Source organism: Sturnus vulgaris, chromosome 5 (assembly GCF_052056855.1).
Source record: "Sturnus vulgaris isolate bStuVul1 chromosome 5, bStuVul1.hap1, whole genome shotgun sequence".
NCBI lineage: Eukaryota > Metazoa > Chordata > Aves > Passeriformes > Sturnidae > Sturnus > Sturnus vulgaris.
Window position 1 is genome coordinate 7,373,127 of NC_142247.1, and position 21,614 is coordinate 7,394,740.

The following is a 21,614-nucleotide window of genomic DNA, read 5'->3' on the forward strand; positions in this document are numbered from 1 at the left end:
CAGCTCCCAGCCCAGCAGGGAGGGATCGATGCCCTGGCACAGCCTCGGATCCAGGCACAGCAGCTCGGGAGGAGCCGCTCCGGGGGCACCTCAGGCAGAGCTCACGGAGCCTCTGGCACACAGAGGGAGTTTGCCTCCCTGAACCCCTCACTTTGAGCAGCTCTGGTCTCAACACCCATTTGTGCTGTGCCTGCTGCAGGGCAGGCAGATGGAACCTTCCCAAAGGGGATGCTCTCACAGCGTGTCCTTCCCTGCCCTTCTCCGGGCACTGGGAATGCTGACCCGAGCGAGGCCGAGTTCATCGAGGGCTCCCAGAAAACCAAAGGGGCTTTGAACCTCTTGGTGAGACATGGAGGAGTTTCCATCCCATGCAGGGACAGGACTTTTCCCCGTGTATCCCAGCAGCGAGTGTTCAGGGGGAAACTGTAACAGAAAACACTGCCAAGGGACAAAGGTGTGAATTGCAGGTTCTTCAGAACCCAGGATAAACACTGTGTCATGCTACCACACAAATTGCCCTGGGATTTCACAGGCTGGGGGCTGCACCTTACCTGGTCCCTCAGCATGTGCAGTCACAGAATCCTGGGGATGCTGTGAGCCACCTTAGCTGAGGCTCCAGCTTGGCTGAGTGGATGAACACAGTCAGAGTTACATGGTTAAATACTTTTCACTGTTGTTAGCCAGAATCCAGAGCCCTGACCAATTCCCACCATGGCTGAGAGGTCTGAGCTAAAGCCCACAAGGGAAAGGGCCAGTGTGGTGCAGCCTGGGCAACATAACCCAGCTCCCAGAATAACATACCAAACCTAAGTGACATCTCTGAGAATCCTCTGAGGGACACAAATCAAATCAACAACCGCCTCAGTGTGCAACTCTAATAGTTCAAACTCTATACAGGCAGGACATTTTGCTTTTCCCCTTCCCTTTCTATTCTTGAGAAAGCATGCAAAGGAAAAAAAGCCCAGTTTTCAAGTGAGCCAGCTTTTCTAAAGAACTGGATAGGTGAAGTCACACTAGTTATAATACACCAGCTTAATGCAAAATAAAAGTTTTTGCATTTTTATATATCAGTATTAATCCTGCTGCAGTGTTCATTATTCTGTTAGTTTAAACAGGCAAAAAACCCCCAATCCCCCACAGCTATGCAGGTTCTCTATAAAACACACCAGAACCCACCAAATCCAGCCACACACGGAATACAGTGACAGCAGCTCTTTAAAAACAATTCTATCTCAATGAACTGTTTCAGGACTGAAAGGTCACCCTTCTCCAAACCCAGCTACGTTTGTGACTCAGCAAAAATGTCACAGTTCTCTGTTTCGTTTTTATTTCAGTTCCCTTTTCAGACTCCCTGGCTCTGCTATGGAATGCTGCAAACACTTGTGTGGCACTGATGCCTCAGCCTCTTTAGGCTCTTTTTCATGGCTCTTTAAGTAACAGCCTCTGATTCTCAGCTCTCACAGCTGCCCCCATCTGACAACTCGAATAGTAAATAGTGAAAGATGAATGTGTTTTCAAAATTATTTTTATTGTTAAATGAATTTATATTAAAATTAGAGGCAGATGAGTTTTGCACTGACAAGACTATTCAAACAGCTGTAACCAGAGTTTACCAGTTTGAATATGGATCAGGTCCTCCTTCACTGGTTAACAGTAAAGCAAGTAATTATAATTGTATAACCTTAAAGCCTCAGTTAGTCCAGTAAAAGCTGAGGGAAATAGAATAAATCAAGTCCATAAATACCATCAGCTGCTAAGCTACTGAAAAGAAATTCCAAGTGAAATAATCTTGCCTCCTCCAAATTTGCTCTCTGCTGTGAATGGTCCGGGGCTGCCTCTGTTGCTATGAAAAGGTCCCACCCACATCAGGCCTGGATTTTGTCCCCATTGCTCAATTTTCCCCAAGTGTTCTTCAACACCTGCCCCTAGCTTTTGCCACACCTTGCCCTGACACAGCCACTCAGTGAGAAAAGCTTTGCAGTTGGCTCCAGCCCTGCCTTTTGTTCATAGCCCCAAGGCCCTGTGGAGCCTGGCACCAATTAGGGGGCAGGTAATTAAAAAGTCTCTCTCTCAGAGCCCATTTCTAGCACTGGGAAGGGCTTTTCCTCTTAATTGAAACCAGCTCATTCCTTCAAATCGGCCATTTTAAGGCCTGGTACTGTCCTTCACACTCATTGCAACTTTTCTGACCAGCACCAGCACATTTCCATGATTACAGACTCACCCTCCTAGGACAGAAAAAAGTCTGCCACACAGCAAACAAAGGCTCTGAGTCAAATCCACCAGGACCTCCCCAGAGCTCTGGCTGATAAAACTTTCAGCAGCTCCAGCCAGAACTTAATGTCTGGCGAACAAAATGTTCTGGAAAAGCGTCGTGCCTTCTATAAACACTTTTTTCTGGCATGTCCCTCTTGTTGTTTTAAAACCTGGAGAGGCTGACTCAGCCTGGCTTCTGCAGGAGCTAAGGGAACACGATGGGTCCAGGGGAAGGTGGAGGGAATGGAGCGGAGGAAATGGGGAGGAAAGCGAGAGGGGCAGAGCCGAGCCCTGCGCAGCCCCTGAACCACTGCTCGTGCCCAGCTGCTCACACGAAGTTTATGTACACATTGCCCACGTCCTTCAGCCCGTTTTTGGTGCCCAGGCAATTTTCCAGCATGTCTTTTGTGGGCAGGGAGCTGTCAGTGCTGGTGACAAATTGCCGCAGCGCATTCCTGCCCGACAGGTGGCATTTCTGCTCCTCCTTGGCAAGGCTGTCCAGCAGGACTCCTCGGATGTCCTTGGGCTTCCCTGGCACGCCGAACATGACGAACAGGCCCAGGCAGTCCCGTCCCACCAGGCGGCAGAACTCGGCCAGCTTCTCAAACCTGCTCATGTTCTGGAAGCACTCGTCGGCCAGCGCGGCCTCCCGGCAGCACTCCTGGGCAGGGCCCTCGCCGCGGAACAGCTCGGCCGGCTGCAAAGCCTGCACGGCGATCTGGAGCTTCACCTGCTTGTCAGAGCCACACAGAGTCCAGACCCAGTCCACCCCGAACAGGGACGACTGCTGCTTGGTCATTTTGCTGGTGGTGATCTGCTCCTCCACGCCTTTTCCCACGCAGAAGCTGATGAAGTTGACCAGGAAGATCTCGCTCAGCGTGTTGGTGGCCGGCTGGAATTTGCTTTGAGGATCCACAAAACCCAGGTAGTCCTTCAGCCTTTGAGATGCATGGAGCACACCCTGGCTGAAGACTTCACAGATGGTCAGAGTTTCAGCCTTGCTCTCCTGGTTGTCCTCCTGGGAGACTTTCTGGCCCATTTTCTCTGCTGGAGGAGGACGTTTCCACATGCAGATCTCCCCGGGGACAAACCTTTATTTTCCAGCAAAGGCTCTGCAGGTGCTGTGCTCAGCCAGAGCTGTTCAGCTGCACACGGATACCTGCAGCCTTCCCGGTGAAGGTGATGGCAGAGCTGAGCTCCGTGAGCCTGCGGGGCAGCCGGGCTTTCTCCTGGGTGTGTTTCTCCACAGCTGACTGAGCAGGGACCAGCCCAACAGGCCCTGTAGCTTTCACACTTACTGAATTCATCTCTGCTTGTTTTCCTTATTGTTAATTCCGGCACCATTGCTTTGGCTGATGTTATCTCATTCTAGTCTGATCTTATCTCCTTGGATCTCTTTTCCAGGACTATTGCACAGAAACCATTTTTTTGACACAGGGTGTTGCCTGGAGATGAAACCACCTTTTTCTTTTAATCTCTCAGAGAAGGGAGATTAACACCTGAGACCAGAGAGTCTCTTTCACAGCAAGAAGGGACAGAGCACCCTGGGAGGGCTCCCTGTGGAGCACACATTGAGCAATGATGATGCCGTTTCATACCAAACGACCCAAGATGGCTCAAATCTGGATCCCAGAAATAACTACAAAGTCTTGATATAGTTGATTTGATGATGCCACTTCTCACCACACCGAACAACCCAAGATGGTTCAAATCTGGATCCCAGAAAAGTCTTGATATAGTTGATTTCTTAGCTGATAGTCAAGCCCTGTTGCAGGCACTACTCACAAATGAATTACTGAGTCAACAAAAGAATGTGTGATTTTGCCCCTTTTCCCTCCTTTGTTTTTTGAATAGAACAGAACAAACTTCATTGAAAAATTAAAAGGAAAAAAAAAAAAAAGAGGACATGTGAAAAAGGGAACCAGCTTCCAGAAGCACTTGGAATTTTCCACAGAATTTATTTGATTTCACATGGCAATACACAGCAGTTACAGTTTGCCCTCTCCAAACCAGTTAAACACCCTGACAGTATGGACAGTGTGCACACACACACATAAAAACCTCCTGACTTCATCACCTCTCGTGTCCCCACCCCGTAAGAGAACCAGGGTTCAGATGGCAGCTCCGAGGGGATGACCTGGCTGCCAGAAAGGGTTGTTTGGAGCAGAATGCTGCTTACACTGCACTTAAATAAACGATCACTGATAGCACTCCAGAGAAACTGGAGAGTGTTTGTGGCTATTTCAGCACAGTGTTGTGTCAATAGCTCCCATTTTACCTCCTGTGAATACCCAGTCCTGTCTAGTAGCTAGTGACTAGTGAGAGCCATCCAGAGGAACATTTCTGTTTGGAAGCCTGCACTACATTTCCCAGTGCTTCCACACGTTCAACTTCCATGTAAATAATAACAATATTGCAGAGCATTCACAGAAAGAGAGGCCTGAATCCACATCCCAAGCATCTACACCCTAAACCTGTCCACATTAAATTCTGCATCTTGGTACATCAATAATCACCTACACTGCACATCCTTCAAAGGTCCAGGTTACCAGTTTACATCATTCTAATGCTGGAATATGCCTCTGATCTGAGGGGAGTTCCCTGAAAATCCTGGGAAGAACCTTTCTTCCTTTCCTAGCTTTGTTAACAGTGTTTTAGAAACACCCCACACAGTCAGCACAAACCCCAAATCCCCTGCACAGGGTGCACACACCAGGAATGGTCTCACTTCCAGCAAGGAGAGTGACAAAACGAGTGACAAACGCTTGGCAAAGCAACACCACTGCAAGGAACAATTCCAGCTGGACTTTTGTTTGCCTTTACAGAGCAAAGCAGCTTCATGCCATTGTGCTAAAATACATGCAACGTTCAACACCATACAAATGACCACTGGAATGAAAAGTTACTTCTGCTTGTTTGTTTGTTTGCTTTTGGCTAGGACACCTTGCAGTACTGGAAGTGTGACACAAGATTCCCACTAGCTAGTTAGGAATTTTAAAACCTGATGATCCTCAAGAGCAGAGGAGCTGTGCTTTAAGAAGGTAAAATGATGAGCAACACATTTGATATCTGAATTTTGGAGGAAAAGTCCCACCTTAGGCTTAATAATATGAAATAATATATTTCCTATACATTTCTCTATATAACTTTATTTTTTTTTTTGCAACTACACCATCTTCACATTAGTCACAGCACAGAAATATCCCTTCCATATGCAGGGAGTACTCTCAATTTTAAGGAAATTTTTAAAGTCATGGAAGTGTTAATAACCTTGTTGAATGCACTAACTACTGCTGCTGGGGACAAGAAAGAAGACACTTTAAAATGTGCAGTTTCTGGATGAGTCACTGCTAGAAGAAACATGCTTTAGAATTGTTTCATTTCTAATGGAAAATCATTAAACTGTGCACTCAGTAAAAAGCAACGAAAGCAAACAGTTCCAAAGGTCAGCCTGCCTTTCCCAGTAACCAGCTGGTTTGCAAACTGGCATAATTTTTTTACAACCTTCTCCCTTTCCCTCGCACACCTGCAACTTTCCATCACTCTATCTCACAAAATTTAAATTTTTGCTTTTATACGTACTTCATATACTTATTTTTTCTTTTCTTTTTTTTTTTTTTTTTTATAAAACAGTATAAAAATAGGAACAACAGTCAAGAGCTACCGGGGAGCTTACACGGGGCACAGATGACAAAAATCCTACATTGGATAGGGCTGAACTGGTGTTTGTGCCAAAGAAAAGCACCTAGAAAAGAGCAATAACTTCAATTTTTCAGCTGAGAGCGCAGAGAGAGCTGATGCACGGTATCTACAGATGCAACACTTTTACCTGACACCTTTTTCTTTTCAAACAGTATAAAGGATTATCTGAGGCCATGAATAAGCAAAAGGAGCACTATCATACCACATCAATTTCAATGCAACACTCTGAAACATATCACCAGTTTGTACATTAAATAGGGTTAAAATGATTACCATTCACCAGTGTCTGGGTGGTTTTTATGGCAACTTACGTAGGCACCTTGTATTTTCTCCTTTTCTCTTTAAAGTTCTCCACCCCTCAATGTTACTTCTAACAAACAGAAGCAAGAGCAATGCAAAGTCCATGATCTGCTGCCCCTTATGTGGAACAGGGATGTCCTTGCACGCAGGAGAATGAGCCTTTGTCAGTGCCTGGTGGTGACTGTCACACATTGGAGTCCTCATCTGTTATACTGGTGCTAGGAGAGCGAGTGGCAAAGTCTTTGAACATTTCATCTTCCTTCAGCATGTGCTGGAAAGGAAAGGAGGGAAGAGTCAAGGTTTCTCACAGCTGGAGTCAGTCACCTGTCCTGTGCTGGGCAGCAAACACTGCCTGCCAGCCACTGCTTTGTTCTGCTGAGGAGGTTTTCACCCATCCTGCTCACTGCTGTCTGCTAGCCCCAGTGGCTCGGGGCTTCCACCCAGAAAACGCAGCCAGCTGCAAACCCACTGCCCATGGGCAATGGGGGCTGCCCTCCCTGCTGTGTGGGGAGCCAGCACAGGCCACCAAACCTCCCCACCAGGATGGGCAGGTACCTTCCTGAGCCACTTGGTTTTCTTGTGCCCTCTGTCCCTGCAGAATACCCAAAGGACCTCGCTGACACAATGTTTACCGTGACTGCCAAGGGGTTCACAGCCATTCCACAGAACCAGAGACCTTACTGCACAGACCCCACACACAGACTTACTGTCAAGTTGTTGATGCCTTCAGAAAATGCTCCTATTTGCCTCACTGTCCCTTCTGAATCTTCCATCTAGAACAAAGAGAGAATGATTCATGAATTAATAACTTATTTGTATCATAGAGTGGAATCACAGAATGGATCGGGTTGGAAGAGACCTTAAAAATCATCTCAGTCCAATCCTCTGCCATGGGCAGGGACACCTTCCACTATCCCAGCTTGCTCAGAGCCCCATCCAGCCTGGCCTTGGACACTGCCAGGGATGGGGCAGCCACAGCTTCTCTGGGAAACCTGTGCCAGGGCTTCAACACCCTCACAGGGAAGAACATTTTTCTAATACCCTAAACCTCCTAAGATCTAAACCCACCCTCTGTCAGTGTGAAGCCATCTCCTCTTGTCCTGCTATGACAGAGTGACAATTAAGTCCAGCATACAATTTACTGAGTACTCCTGAAATGTTCAGACCAAAGAAGCATGGCCTGTCAGGAGAGAAGAATTACTCCAGAGCAGGCCCTAAAGGTGCTGCATTCACAGCTTCAACCTCCTTGGGAGCAGACCCTTTTGTCACTAATGCTGTGTGACAGCAAGAAGTCACGGCCTTCATAGGCCAAAGCAAAAGAAATGGAAAGGGAAATGGAAGGTTTTCCCACCAGACCTGACAGCTCAAAGACTCAGAATTGTTAGAACTGGCTTACCTGCTCCAGCCTGTCCAAATCATCATCATCATATACTCGGATATCCAGGCCAGGCTTAAAGCCCTTCTTTGATCCACTGCCAGATGCCCTCCCCAGCTCCATAGGACACACATACTCCTCCATATCATCCTGCTTCTTCTTCCTCAGGCTCCCAAAATTGCTGAAGGTAAGTTTCTTTGGCTTCAAAATGAAAAGAAATTTGCCAAGGAGTTAGAGAATCAGCAAAGAATTAACAGGCCTACTCGTGCCCTCTTGTGTTTCCACGACAAAAAGAAACCTCAAAACCTCAGTGCTCTCCTACACAGATATTCTGAATTTTATGACGGTGGCATCTCAAAGGACAATGTGTCCTCTCATTCTACCACTGTTAGGACACCACCATTCAACAGATCCCAAATGAGGTCAAAATTCCACACTAAACCATGAGTAAGGGACTGTCTCCCTCCCAAACATCTCTCAGTACAGACAGAAGGACAACACAAGTGATACCTCTTGTCTGTCCATGTCAGACTGGCTAAGAAGTGGCCTGTTCATGGCAAACACAACTGTTGACCCCAGATCTGCCAGGTGCAGCTCTCATGCTTCTTTCTTTAGGAACCAACCCCTTTTCTCAGCCCTTACTGAAGTGCCCTCCCAGCACACACAGAACCAGAGATCCAAATGCCTCCCTGGAACCTCCCACCCCTCCCAGAACAAGGGGCTTACCTTGACTTTGGCAGTTGCTGTCAGGAGGACATAGTCTGGGGACTCCATGGCCTCACGTTTCTGCTGCTGGGCCTCCTGCCCCACCAGGAGGTTGAAATGAGTGGCCAAGTGCCGCCTCAGCAGCGTCTTGTTGGGTGGGATGTTCAGCAGCTGGGCCATGGTTTCTACATTGAAACGGGGCTCCAAAACCTGGGAATCCAAGCACAGAGAATCCAGCTGAAGCCAGTATTGTTTGATGAGATCTCAAGGACATCCTATCTTGGTCACTCCCTAAGACTGCTTTGGGATTTTTGTTTGCATTTTAGAGAAAGTATATTACAAAGAAGAAGGAAAGAGAGTTAAATAGTGAAAGGATTCCTAAAATGAGACCTCCAGGCTTTCCTTCTGGAGTTATACATAGGAACAAATTGGCAGGTAAGAAGAAATGAACAGATAAATCCATCCTTAACTGAAGTACAGTGTGAAGCTGCCACAAAATCTTTACCCAGCATGATCTTCCAGTTCTGGAAAGGGTAGCCAGAGGAATCATGGAAAATAAACAGACACAAAATGTCTGGAGCAGGGATATAACTCCTAATCACCACAACAAACCTCTGCAGGTATAAGTCTCTTGTCTGGAGTATGTGATGCTAGAGCAATTAAAAATAATCCTGGTTTGACAGTGTAATCCCAAATTTTACAAAAGTAACAATCTTCCCTCACAAAAGAAAACCATATCCACATTAGGAAGGCTGAAAGTGGCTGTTCAACAGCATGGCAGCACTGTAGGACAGAAGGTGGAGAATGCCATACCAAAATAGAATTGTGAGGGGAATATGGAGTATTAAACCACACCACTTCCCCTCGGGACATTCATATCCTTTAAACCATAAGGTAAGAAACTTCTTATTAAACAGAATAAGCAGAAAAGGCGTGTGCAGCAAAGATAATGTCAGAACATTGACCTAGTGATTCCCAGACACGTTATTTGTCATGAGATGGAAGGAGCCACCCCAGGAGCTCACCATCAGCCCCCCGTGCACTCCGCTGCCCCGCAGGTTGGGCGCGTACTCTGCCAGATCCACGGAGCGCAGCCACTCCATCACACGGTGGTTGGTCCACTGGGTCACCTCGGAGGGTGTCACATTGCTCTGCCAACAGGAGGGACAACAGGCAGGTAAGGACACTTCCCAAATCAGCTGAATCCCAGCCCCAATCGTTACTGAAACATACCTCTCCCTGCCCTTAAGGAATACAATCCTACTTTGCACTTGAGAAAAAAAACCTCTTTCTGGATTGCAGCAAGAGCAGCGTGGGGATGGGTCTAGGCAGGGGGCAGGGGTGTGTCAGCTCATTTGATTATTGTGCTGTACACTAGGGTTATTTGCTACTTCTCCCAGTAGAGCTGAAAATCAAGCTGGTTCCATGAGCTGCTGTGCTCTTCTTGCAGATACACATTGTGAATCTAAATCCAAGAGTTTGGTTATTTTATCATCCACTGCCCTATCCAGCATTCACTGCTTCCAAAACACACTGATGGCAGTCTCCTTCCTGCATGGTAACAGGGCCAAGCTCCTTTTACACAGAAAATTTTGACACAGCCATCAGTTTTCCAGAGAGTTGCACAAGACTTGTGGCAACAGTGCTCTGACTTCAAGATGATCTGTGTTCCAGACAGCACCTCAGAGACTGGGCCAAAACAACGAGCTGTTGGCTTGGAGGAGAAGTGAGAGACTTGGAAAGGGGAACATGAGTTTGGGGTCATGGCAGGTAGAGGAAAGAAAGTGATGTCAGAGCTTGAGGTTAAAAGCACAACATGAGAAACAGGAAACTAAAAATGAAGCAGAATGGGGAGACAGGAGGAGGGAGCAGAGCAGGAATAATCAAACACCAGGAATTAAACCCTAGAGGACTCCTCTTCACAGCTTCCTCGTAAAGCAGTACCTCATCAGATGGCCTCCTGCGCAGGCAGTTGGGCTCAAAGTTGTTTATTCTCAAAACCTGAATGGCTCTTTTGATGCTGAGGTGGTGAAGCACACTGATGACCTTCAAGGACAGCAGGTCATCCTGTCAAAGAGCAAGAGGGAGTTCATAAACACAGACATGCTTATTCATGGGACCAGCATCCTCCTGGAGGGGACTGCTTCAGCCCCTGCCTTAAAGTGGCACATCTGACACATCTGGGGGAGGATTTTAATATGTCAGACAGGTGATTAATATCAAACCGTCTGTCCCAAAAGAAAAACTTCCTGTGTTGCACCGTACTAGCTCTTGAGGGATGTCTTTACACAGGGTACAGAGCTTAGTACAAGAAACATGGGGCAACAAGGAGGGAAAAATGGTGAGATGACACATCCTCAGTGCCACAGGATAAGAGCCAGGACAGCACCAACACTAGATTCACCTGGCATTTAATCCTGCCAGAAATTTTAATACCTCAAATGTCCAGCTAGAAGTTTAACTTAAAACAACAAATTACCCTGAAATTTGAGACATTCTCTATGGTTAGAATTAAAAAAAAAAAAAAAAAGAGGGAAGAAGAAAAATGTCTTACAATCCAAGTGCAATTTGGCTAACATATACATTTATGCACCCTTGTTCCAGGGTTAGCCTGGCTTAATCTTTCAGTTTTACTTATATGTTATGAGCACTGGAATATATTTTGTCAAGATATTTAAGATAAGATCCTTTGCTTACCGAAACATCCCACTGTGTTCAGCTAACTTTGTGATGAATCTGAGAGTAGGGTTACTATGTCATGATTTGCTATTTCATTTATTATAAAATAATAAATGTTCACGATTATTTATTTTGTGTTGGAGCAATTTCAAAAGATCATAACAAGTATTAGTTTAATACTTGGCATATTTTGTTGGTTAGTTATGGCAAATCTGTTGTCATAATTTGATGGTTAAACTTGCTCTAAAAATATCCCCAGTGATCTACAATTAAAGGGCAGGGATAATGGTAGTAAAGTCTCCCAACACAACAACAAACTCGATGGAGGCTGCTGGCATCACACCTCCCAGGTTAAGAAGGAGAAGAAACAATCTCATAATAAATAAAATTGCAAACCATGACATAAAACCTATGCAAAACACATGCAAGTGTGGCATGAAAAGGTAACTCACGGTTCATGAGAGAGCAGGGCTGTGATTGATTTCTTCTTTGTTGTACAGAATGAATTAATATTAGAGATGTTCAATTTGCATTTGTGTGCCCAGAGAAGGAAGGTCTTATCTCATCGTACCTGAGCCCTTACACAAAGGAAATCTGACTGGCAGTGAAGTGATGCCTGTGCTAAGCACTTTGAAATGCAAAAGCTGTTAAGTGTAGCCTGCTTTCAAACAAGCTGGCTCTTAGAACCGCAATTTTCTTCAAAGGAAATTGCTTGGGTTTTCTCCACCTAAGCATCCACCAAACAAGCAAGCTGATAGAATGCTTGCTCACTGAAGAAAAAGGTTCCACCTGCTTCTATTAGTTAATAACAATATGAACAGCAAAAGCATGAATGGCAACCACATCATTTGCACACCTTCGTGTACAAGCCTTGCCTGGTGTCACACACAACTGCTAAGCTCAGGATTTCCCATTTCTCATGCATGAATCCAAACTCTCGCTTACTGTGTTTGCTCTTCCACTTGAATCTAGTAGCTCTAAAGATGGAAAAAACTTAGGAAATGCTTGCAGGTGAGCAGTAGTATCAGGTTTCTATAGGTTACAGCTATTGGCATTAACACAGGACACTCACTAGATTTTAAAGGGGTCCTTTGAACACTGAGAAGCCAAGAACATGGAAAGGATGTCAGGAGAGGAAGAATCCATTTACTCACCACAGTCATGTAATGGAGCATGCGGCCATCCACCTTCCCCTCATCAAACTGGGTCTTATACTGGGGCAGGCCAATGTCATCCAGCCACCCTGGGGCAGGACAGACACTCCTGTCAGAGTGGCAGCCACATTACCCAGAACCATGTACTGTTCCCATCCTCAGCACCCCGAATTAGCCACAATTAGGAACCCCTATCCAAAGCCACAGCTTCAGCATGCAGTAAAATCTTACTGGTAACCCAGTGGTAATCCAGTTTTCCATGGTTGTTTTCCTCTTCAGATCCCAGTGCCTGCAGAGCAAGCTGCAGCTTCTTCCGATGCAAAGGGTGCTTTATCCCAAGCTCCTGTGAAAGGAAGAAAAGCAGTCAATCTAGAGATAATGCTATTTTATTCCTCCCTCTGCTGAATGACAAAGGATTTCTGAGAAGCCACACTTTCACAGCATTGCTGCTGACCTGGCAGGCCCATTTTCTATTTGCTGAATTTCAGTGTCATTTTAGCACATGTTCAGCACTAGGGAAAGGCCCACTCCACTTACTGGGGTGGGTTAGTTTCACAGTGTGCTACGTTAATTTCAAGGAGTGATGGATTCCAATCTGCATTAAAATGTTGGCCACAATATTCTCATACCAGGCAAAAAAATATCCCACAATATAATAGAAATGTTAGCATTCAAAAAAATGCTTGCTGGGGTTAATTCCTTCCCTCCCACTTAGGCAGGTAAAGCTAAAATAATTATTTAGTTAAGAGCACAGGAATTTCCCAGGAATTACTGAAATTCATTCATGCTTCCAAGCACATAACATTATTTCCCAGTTTAGCAGCAAGTGCAGCCATTCCAGGATCTTTTTAATCCCATTTTCACTTTCAGGAGTGCCTGCTGGTTAATCTTACCCCTGATAACACTATTACAAGCCATTATGTTCATAATAGATTTCTCTTATTCCAGTTGTAGTGTAACTACCCAGTTGAGAAAACAGGCTTACAATTTGATGAGGAGAGTGATTTTTTAAAAGCTGAAAATTCAAACTTCAGCAAATACTATGGATTAAATGGAATCAATTTCTTCTGTTTCTCATTTTTAAAAACAGACAAGCAATTCTGCAACAATTAAAGACAGAGACTGATCAACCTGTGTGTAACAAATCCTCATTCCTCTTTGTATAAAATGGACAGAAAATACAATCAGACCAAAACAGCACCTTTTTACACTCTTCTCACATAGGCATAAAATAACTGTAGCACATATGAGTGCTAATGAAGCAGGGCTACAAACCCATATGATAATGAGGCAGTCTCACATGCATATTTTTAGAAGGTGCTACAGTTAATTGATGTGTCCATACTTAATGATGTTAAATCATGTATTTGTAATTATTAGCTTCATTACAGAGCATTAAATTTCTACAAAACTTCAGCTAAAAAGAAATGGATTTGGCATCACTGCAGGTGACTATTTTGAAAATTCATCTAGTTAACAGTTTTTTATCAGCTGCCCTTTACAGACCTGATTTACATGCACAGAATGGTGATATTTTTTTTGTACCTTTATTTGAAAAGTGTGTTTCTCGTATTCCTCACCTTTTCCAGATCCTGCTGAGAAGCCTGCAGAAGTGTTTGCCCAGACAATATCCAGTGCCTGCCATTATTGATGTAAGAGCCAAGCCCTTGGTCCTGGAGCCAGTTGCAAACCTGCTCCTTGGTCCACTTTGCGAATGGCATGTCCAGCTCACTGCAGGAGATTTTACCCAAAAAAGACTAATAAATCCCGTGCTTCCAATCTCCTGTTCTCATAAATATTGAGAAAGCCAAAGGCTAAGCCCTAAGTGGGAGCTGGGACAATCTCTGAGGGAACCATCAGCACGATGAAGCGCTGGGCGCTGCTGATCTGTTGTCACTGTCACAGCAAACACAGCTTCCTACAATCCCACTGAAAAGAGTCACCTCTGCTGTCTAGCATGGCTACAGCTCTGGAGTGAGACCAGAATGTTTCACTTTCTCCTTAAATCCCGGGAAGTGCAGCAGGAAAGGCGCACAAGGAGCATCTGTCACTGCCACACGAGGGCTCCTGTGCTGCCTCAGGGCTCCATCCTGCCAAGGCGAGAGCTCAGCAGCAGGACCCCACCACCCAGCCCACCTCAACCCTGCAGAGACCCTCTCTCAGAGGAGGAAGCAGCCTGGATCTGCCTGGTTTTGCTCAGACAGGAGAGGGGATGTTTCATTTTGGCACTGCCCTCCTCCTTTGGCCCCAAGCTGTGCTGGAACTGCTGGGATCCAAGCTCCAACACGTTGGCCCCACTCGTGTCTTACTTGTGGGACTGCCCCAGGTCCCGAGACCAGCCCAGCCGTGGCCCTGCTGTGGCTCTTGTCCCTCCTCTCTTGAACTCTGTCTCAGACATGTCTTCTGGGTTGAAGGTGGTGGACTGACTTCTTTTAAGTCTAAAGGAAGAAAGCACATTGACATTTGGTTAAGGAAAAGGGATGTCGCTGCTGCCACTGCAGCCAACACAGGCAAGATCTCCCCCAGGGTTTGTAGCCTTGCCCCCAACCCACTGTTATCTCTCCCAAATACCACACAGGCTCCTGCTTTAGGGATACTGAACCATGGAGCTACATGCTGGCAGGGGAGAAAGAGAAGGTGTACTCCCAGCAAACCCCTGCCCAAGCCCCAGCTCTGGAGAATCTCTCATTTTTACTTACCTTCCAAACAACTTCTTGATTCCCCTGGCCTTTTTCCTGGAATCTGGAGAAGGTGGTGTCATCTGCAGACTATCTGCTTCTTTTGGGCGAGGGGGCAAGCCAGCCAGATCCAAGTGGTCTGCAGATCCCTTCTCTGTTTCAGCTGTTAGAGAACAAAAGCTCTGTCAAGACCCTCCTGTGCAGGACTGTACAGACATGCTCCTGACCTTGGGAATGACTCCTGCTAAATTATTGACAGCCACCATGTCAAGAAAATGGGGCAAGGAGAGATGGGAAAATCCATGAGGAATGCCACGTGTTCCTCCTTCACGGGCCTGGCTGGTACTGCTCCAAGGCAATGCTCTGCTTCAGTTAAATAACTTACATCCAAGGTGGGAAAATCCACCTCGTGAATCAAGCAGTGAATTAAATCCCAAATTTACTCTTCCTCAGGGAGTGCTCCTACAGTGCTTTCACAGACAGAGCCAAGGCATGTAGGTGCCCAGAAACAATTCAGTGCAGTGGCAAGGAACTAAACCAGGAGTCCCCAAAGTATAGAAAACCAAGTAACTTCCCTGTATCTATCTTTCCCAATTTTTACTTTTCTTGCAGTATTTCATTCCCTGGCTAGGAAATTCCAGCAACAAAACTCCTGACCCAGAAGGAAGGCCTACTTCCCCTCATTTCTCCAAACTGTGCAATATTTTGTTCCTCCTCAGTGGAACACCATGGAGTTTAGGCTCTGTCTGAACTGTATCTTCTGAATGAACAAAACATCTCTGATCAGAGATCCTTAACATTACCACCACACTTTAAAAGCATTAAATCCTTGATCTGTAGTTGTTTTCCATGGCAACAAACCTTGTCCCCAAAGGGGAAGTTGCTACAAAAGTTAAACTATTAAAGGAAAAAAAAATTAAGATAATTTAAAAAGAAAACTAATAGAATTGCAGTATCTACCAGACTACATAAGCAGAGATGTGCCAGAAAGTGCCAGATAGCTGAATAAAACTACCACGTGGAGTTTATGCCAGTTGCTTGCTGGGGAAGAGTGAGAGCATGAGCTTGTTCAGCTGAAGCAGCTGTGGCAAGGGAGTCAGGCCTGGAATAAATTGCAGCATCTTTTAATACAGTTCTGTAATTAAATAACCATCACTTGTGCTTGAAACGGACTGTCAGACTTCCAGGAGAAAAGTAAATGATGCATTGAGGCAGAGCTTGTACTGCTGGGACACGTGGTCTCAAGTCACAGAGTTAATGCTGAGATGGCCGAAAAGGGGCCATGATCAGCAACAAACTCTAGGATTTGCCATTGTATCCTGCTGGACAAACTTTAGATGGTTCAGCCAAAATACCTATGATTTTCCACCTTGCAGTGAAGCAACAAGGCCACAAAAAAAAAATCACTTCCAGGCATTTTGGTTTGGCCATTACGAACACAGAGATCCAGAGAGAGAGAGACAGTACTAACATTGAACCAGGCTGTGGCATTCGTGGGTTTGGCTTTACTTGTAGAAAGTAAAGTGAAAAAACCCAAAACCACGTAAATGACATTCTAGAGAGAGAGCACCAGGAAAAGGTTGGGTGCATTAGTAGCAGAGATTTGCGGGAATTGTGCTGTTTGCTCTTCATACCTGGCTCCATTTCATGCACTGACACAATCCCATAGAACAGGTAACATTTAGGGGGCTATGTGAGAAAAAGACAGGGCCTAGAGCACTCGGTCTCTTTGCCACCACCCCACTGACACAGAGCTGCTTCCTAAGGCAGGTCTCACCTGCCCTTGCCAGAACCACCCAGGGAATGCTCATATCACAAGACTGGTTTTTATTTACTGTGTGAATGGCTCCTTCTCCATCCACCCCAATTATTTTCATTTGTTTTATTGTATTGTAAATAAAACTACATCAAGATGATGAATTACACATGCTTTCCCTACAGAACTCCCTTAAATGAATGTCTGGGAAATGCAGCTCATTCCCTACTTCACCACCCTTTAAACTCTTCCAGTGGAACCAGGACAAGTGGCAGCACAAAGGCAACTAAGCATCACCAATTCTCACCTGGTACCTCGGTCTGGGGTAACTTTGTGCTCAAAGTTACAGCAAAAGTCTCTGCAAATTGACCTGCAATCTCTCATTAGTAGCAGCTACTCAGGAACAGCACAGCTGACTTTTAGCAGAGGGCAGATGTTACATGAAAACTCCTTTTAGCGACGGGCAGAAGTTCCAATGCAGAGCTCTGGTGCCTGGCTGTGGTTTGGGAAGTGTGTGGCCACAGCCAGCTGTTAGCAGCAGCCAGGGCACAGGGCTGGCACGGGCAGACATGCAGGATTACTGTACCTAAGGTAGGTGCACTGGCACTTCGACTGCGATCTTCAGATATCCACACAAGGCACAAACCCACACGCAGCACAACGGGAGAGAACACGCAGAGGCACAAGGTCAAACACAATTCAAAACTCACGGACAAGGTACGGGACAAAAGGAGGGAGGGAGGGACGTGAGACACAAGAGGCACACGAATGCTGAATTCACACGGGATTAGGATCACCAATTCACTGGGAAACTCCCTTTCACAACAAAGGAGTGGAGTAGAGCTCTGTGGTGGGGAGGGAAAAACGGCACCGCAGTCACTTCAGTGCAAGGAGGTCACCTGCTCCAGGACCCACTGCTCCTGTGAGGTGGCAAATATCTGGACAGCAGCTCTACAGATGGAAGCACTGAAATCTGGATAACATACATAACTTACTCAAAGTCACAGCACCCTGATTTAGATGGCCCATCTTCCACACCATTACGACGGCCACAAGTACTGTGCTTTGTTAGACAAATTAATTTCAGGACAAAACAGGAGATTACACAAAAGCAAACAAGAAATAAACCAAAGCAAAGAGTCTAACCCTCAGAATAGACTGTACATCTATTCCAAGTAAGCTAGCAACTTCCCAGGCTGTACATCACAGGCAAGTATGGGCAGCATATCATCAATGTGTAGGTATGTTACTTATTTTGAACAAAAATCTAAAATTCTCTTGGAGCAAGTAACAAAGCAGAAGCTACCCCCCCTTCAGGCTTCTGAAATAAAGAGCTGAATGCCTAAATGTCGTGCAAGAGAAAAACAAACACCTCAGATGTCTGACAGTAGATCTGATGCAAGGACTCCCTGGATGCTTGAACTGGATCAGTGGAAAGACTGCTAGAGCAGAGCAGTAAATATAAATAGAATTCCAGTTAGTGGCAACAGTGACTTCTGCATTAAGCAGAACATTTTGTTTATTTCTTTGTCATATGCAAATGTCACCAAATGACAATACCAAAATAGACCCCCACCAACACTACAGGTAAAAAATCAACATGAGCTTGAATGACTTGTCAATCCTGTTCCTGTTGTCATCACCTCTTTTGCAAGGCTGCTTAAGTTAAAAAAAAAAAAAAAAAAAAAAAAAAGAGAAAGACTGACTGCTGCTGTCCTACCTCTGTGTATCTGAAAATCTTATGAAAGATAAACTGTGGATGGAGCCAGAGGAAAAAAAAGCCCACAAATCCCATGTATGAACTAGTGCCAGACAGCTAACATTTCATAGAGCAGGGAGCCCCTACAAGGTCCCAGGGGAGACACCATAGCAGAGTCTGAACCACATCAAATACTTCTTACATCAGTGATTATTTTTCCTTGCTGTTTGATATTTTCCAAATATTCTACTGTCAGAAGTGCCACCAAGTCACGGTAAGACTAAGGCTGCCTTTCCTACTTCTTAAGGCAGTTACAGATGCTTCAAAATGCAGAGAATCTGGATGCAGAGGCACAGTACTCACCCAGATTGGGGGCACTTGCAGTCCTCTTGTTATTTTTTATCTTGAAAAAGCCTCGGCCAAAGGAAGATCTGGCTTTGCGGGTGCCAAAACTGTCCTCGTCGCCTGTGCCACCGTGACAAGGAGACTTGGGAGGGAGGGCTGCAAAATTATTGCCTTCCACAGGAGGTTTAACCTGCTTGAATTAGGGAAATAAAGAGTCAATGTAAGGGAATTGCAGAAGGCCTTTTGAGAGCCTGCAAAGTGACCACTGGCAGATAATCTGGGAAGTCCTTCTCATCTGTCACTATAAGAATACAGAATGTAAAAACCATAAAGAAAAACATAAACAAGATCTTCATTTGAATATGTTGTCCTGCTGTGGTATGGAGCTAACTTTCTTAGTTCAACACTATGTACTGGTTCAGTGCTGTGTTTTGGATTTAGTAGGGAATAATGTGGATAAAACTGGGATGTTTGGGTTGTTGCTGAGCAGTGCTTGCCCTGAATGAAGGACTTTCCATTTTCCCATGCTTTGCCAGCAAGGAAGTGCACAAGAAGCTGGGATGGAACATGTCCAGGACAGCTGACTTGAGCTACCAAAGGAACATTCCACACCACAGAATTCCATGCCCAGTATATAAACTGGGGGGTTACTGGGAAGGGGAGCCAACCGTAGCTTGGAGATGGGCTGGGCATGGGTTCATGGGGGATGAGCAATGGTATTGTGGTGCATCACTTGTCTTTTTTGGGTTTTCTCTCTTTCTTCCTCTCCCTTTTATTGTTAGTCTTAAAATTATATTATTATTGTTATTATTATTATTATTTTACTTTGTTTCAATTATTAAACTGTTCCTATCTCAACCTCCAAGGTCTATTTTTTTTTTTTTTTGTTGATTCTTCTCCCCATCCCACTGGGGCAGGAGGGGGACCAGCCGTGGGGTCCTTCGTTGTGAGCTGGGATTAAAGCCTGACATATGTTCAGGATCCAGGATTACTATCACTACCTGCAAAGACTAAATTGTGTTCTTTCAGATGTTCCTCAATTTCTGTAAGGCTGACTTAAAGGTATGGGAAAGGTAAAAACAGAGTCCTGTAAGGTTTTGAACTTCTCCAGCTTTCCAGGGTCTCTGTCTCCCCCACTGGCAGCTTAGGGGCACTAAGTGGGAAGCAGAGAGACAATACCCCACAGTACATTGGTTCTCTGCCAAGTGTCAGAGAGCTTTTTCTGTCTGACACTGGTCCGCAGTTTCTTAATTAATGGATTAATTGACTGTGTCCACTGCCAAAGCAAAGAGGAAATTGCATATCAAGCAAGGAGTATAATGCCAAGAGAGATATGAGACATTCCAGTTAGCCAATTTAAAGCAGTACTTTAGCCTTGCCAGCTGTTTCACTGTCTCTTTGAAAGAAGGAAGCAAAACCATTCACAGCTCAAATACAATCCTTTAGCTTTTGCTGAATCAATACAGCATTCATCCTGTGAGTGGTATCTGTCTGTCACCTCTGCTCAGGTGCTCCTAGAGGTAAGAACTGCAAAATGTGGCCTCAAGGTACCACAGGGTGACTTTTCAGAAACACTCTTGCTACTCACAGAAGACAACTGAGAAACCCAAAGGTTTTTAAAGATATACTAATCAAAGATAATTACAGAGTCAGTAAAATGCTTAATGGTTAGCTTTGCTAATTATCTAGTGGAGGAAAATCATTAGCTTAGCTGGTAACCTCGTGCTCAATCAGACTGGAAGATAATCCATGTGTGAGGAGGCAAGTGCTGAGCACTGAGCAGTGCCACTGAGGGTGACACCCAGAGACTCCTCACTGTCCTGTCTGCAGGACTTCCATTCCCCCTCTGGAGCAGTGTGTGGCAATTCCACACCTCCCAGCCTCCCAACACCTCCTCCCTGCCCGTGTTTCTGCAAGGATACACACCACACACACACACATTACCTCTGCTGCCTTCTGTGCACAGTCTCTGTCCTGTTTGGGAAAGATTAACACATTTAAAAAGTCACGGTTTATAGCCAGTATTCAGTTCATTATGATTACCCTGAGTTAAGTTCTGATTGAAATACCCTTCCCTGGTTGTTCCTTTTCCCCAAAATAAATCTCTTCAGAGCTGTATTTCACAGAGATTAAGCCTTGCTTGCTTTGAGGTCAGTGAGCTGACATGGAAATGGAGTTGCTTTGGTTCACTTTGTGAAGGATTAGCTGTGCACATGATTAGTGACACACAGAATGTTAAGGCACTCACGGGCAGAGCTGCCTGAGGGAACCCAGAGCAGGAACCAGACAGGGTAGAAGCCAAGTAGATAAAATATCCACAGCCTCTACTTCTTGTCTGTCCAAACAAACAAAAAACCAAAGACCTCCAGCCCACGAACTGGTGACATTTTCAGTCCTGTCAGTCTCCCCCCTACACTGCCAGGCACAAGAGGTACCAGGGAATTCAGGAGCTTCTAGGAGTTCAGGCTGTCACAGAAGAGCACATGAATTGCACTGATTTGATGGCACTGCTAGAGGCCACTTCCACAGAAACCTAAACTGAAGCTATCCTCAGACATGCAACAGCTCAGTGTTTTCTTTCTGACTACCTAAAACATACAGTCAGCCCAGACCATGTTTTATAGTGCATTAATTACATGGCCTTCCAAAATTATTCACCTTAAACACAGGTAGGAAGTGGTGGTGGTAGTTATTTTTTTCTTGTCTTAAATTAGAAAAGCATATCCAGTAAAAAAATACCACCTCATTATCTGAGAAAAAACACAGCAAGAGAGTCTCAGGTAAAAGCCTCTTACTAAGAGGAAAAAAAAAGCACCTGTGTTTTCAAGGACAGATTTTCTTCTTTAACAGAACGTGGAAGATGTCACATGTGTGTGACCACTGCCAACACATGCCACAAGGAGCCCTGCTTTGACTCGGAATTTCTCAGAAAGCAACACAACACCCACAGGGTCACAGCAGAGAT

General features: G+C 45.3%; 2 protein-coding genes across 30 annotated transcripts in view; both read right to left on the reverse strand.

Annotated features, from left to right (window-relative positions):
- Positions 1-2,449: 2,449 nt before the first annotated feature.
- On the reverse strand, positions 2,450-3,462 carry REP15 (RAB15 effector protein). The gene has a single exon (XM_014881353.2). The coding sequence runs from the start codon at positions 3,323-3,325 to the stop codon at positions 2,585-2,587; it is 741 nt and encodes a 246-aa protein (XP_014736839.2). The 5' UTR covers positions 3,326-3,462; the 3' UTR covers positions 2,450-2,584.
- Positions 3,463-4,194: 732 nt separating this feature from the next.
- The window catches only part of PPFIBP1 (PPFIB scaffold protein 1), a 102,557-nt gene continuing 85,137 nt past the window's right edge, over positions 4,195-21,614 (reverse strand). For 12 of the 29 annotated variants that reach the window (XM_014881308.2, XM_088164741.1, XM_014881300.2 and 9 more), the window contains 14 exons: positions 20,594-20,623; positions 18,668-18,842; positions 17,192-17,224; positions 14,871-15,012; positions 14,481-14,609; positions 13,752-13,902; positions 12,403-12,514; positions 12,172-12,260; positions 10,283-10,405; positions 9,364-9,489; positions 8,360-8,548; positions 7,655-7,834; positions 6,966-7,031; positions 4,195-6,529 (listed from right to left, as the gene is read on the reverse strand). In XM_014881308.2, the coding sequence (XP_014736794.2) occupies positions 6,443-6,529; positions 6,966-7,031; positions 7,655-7,834; positions 8,360-8,548; positions 9,364-9,489; positions 10,283-10,405; positions 12,172-12,260; positions 12,403-12,514; positions 13,752-13,902; positions 14,481-14,609; positions 14,871-15,012; positions 17,192-17,224; positions 18,668-18,842; positions 20,594-20,623 (1,632 nt within the window). In that variant the 3' untranslated portion in view covers positions 4,195-6,442. The remainder of the gene's footprint in view (positions 6,530-6,965; positions 7,032-7,654; positions 7,835-8,359; positions 8,549-9,363; positions 9,490-10,282; positions 10,406-12,171; positions 12,261-12,402; positions 12,515-13,751; positions 13,903-14,480; positions 14,610-14,870; positions 15,013-17,191; positions 17,225-18,667; positions 18,843-20,593; positions 20,624-21,614) is intronic. The other 17 variants (XM_088164742.1, XM_088164737.1, XM_088164739.1 and 14 more) reach the window with 4 other exon arrangements.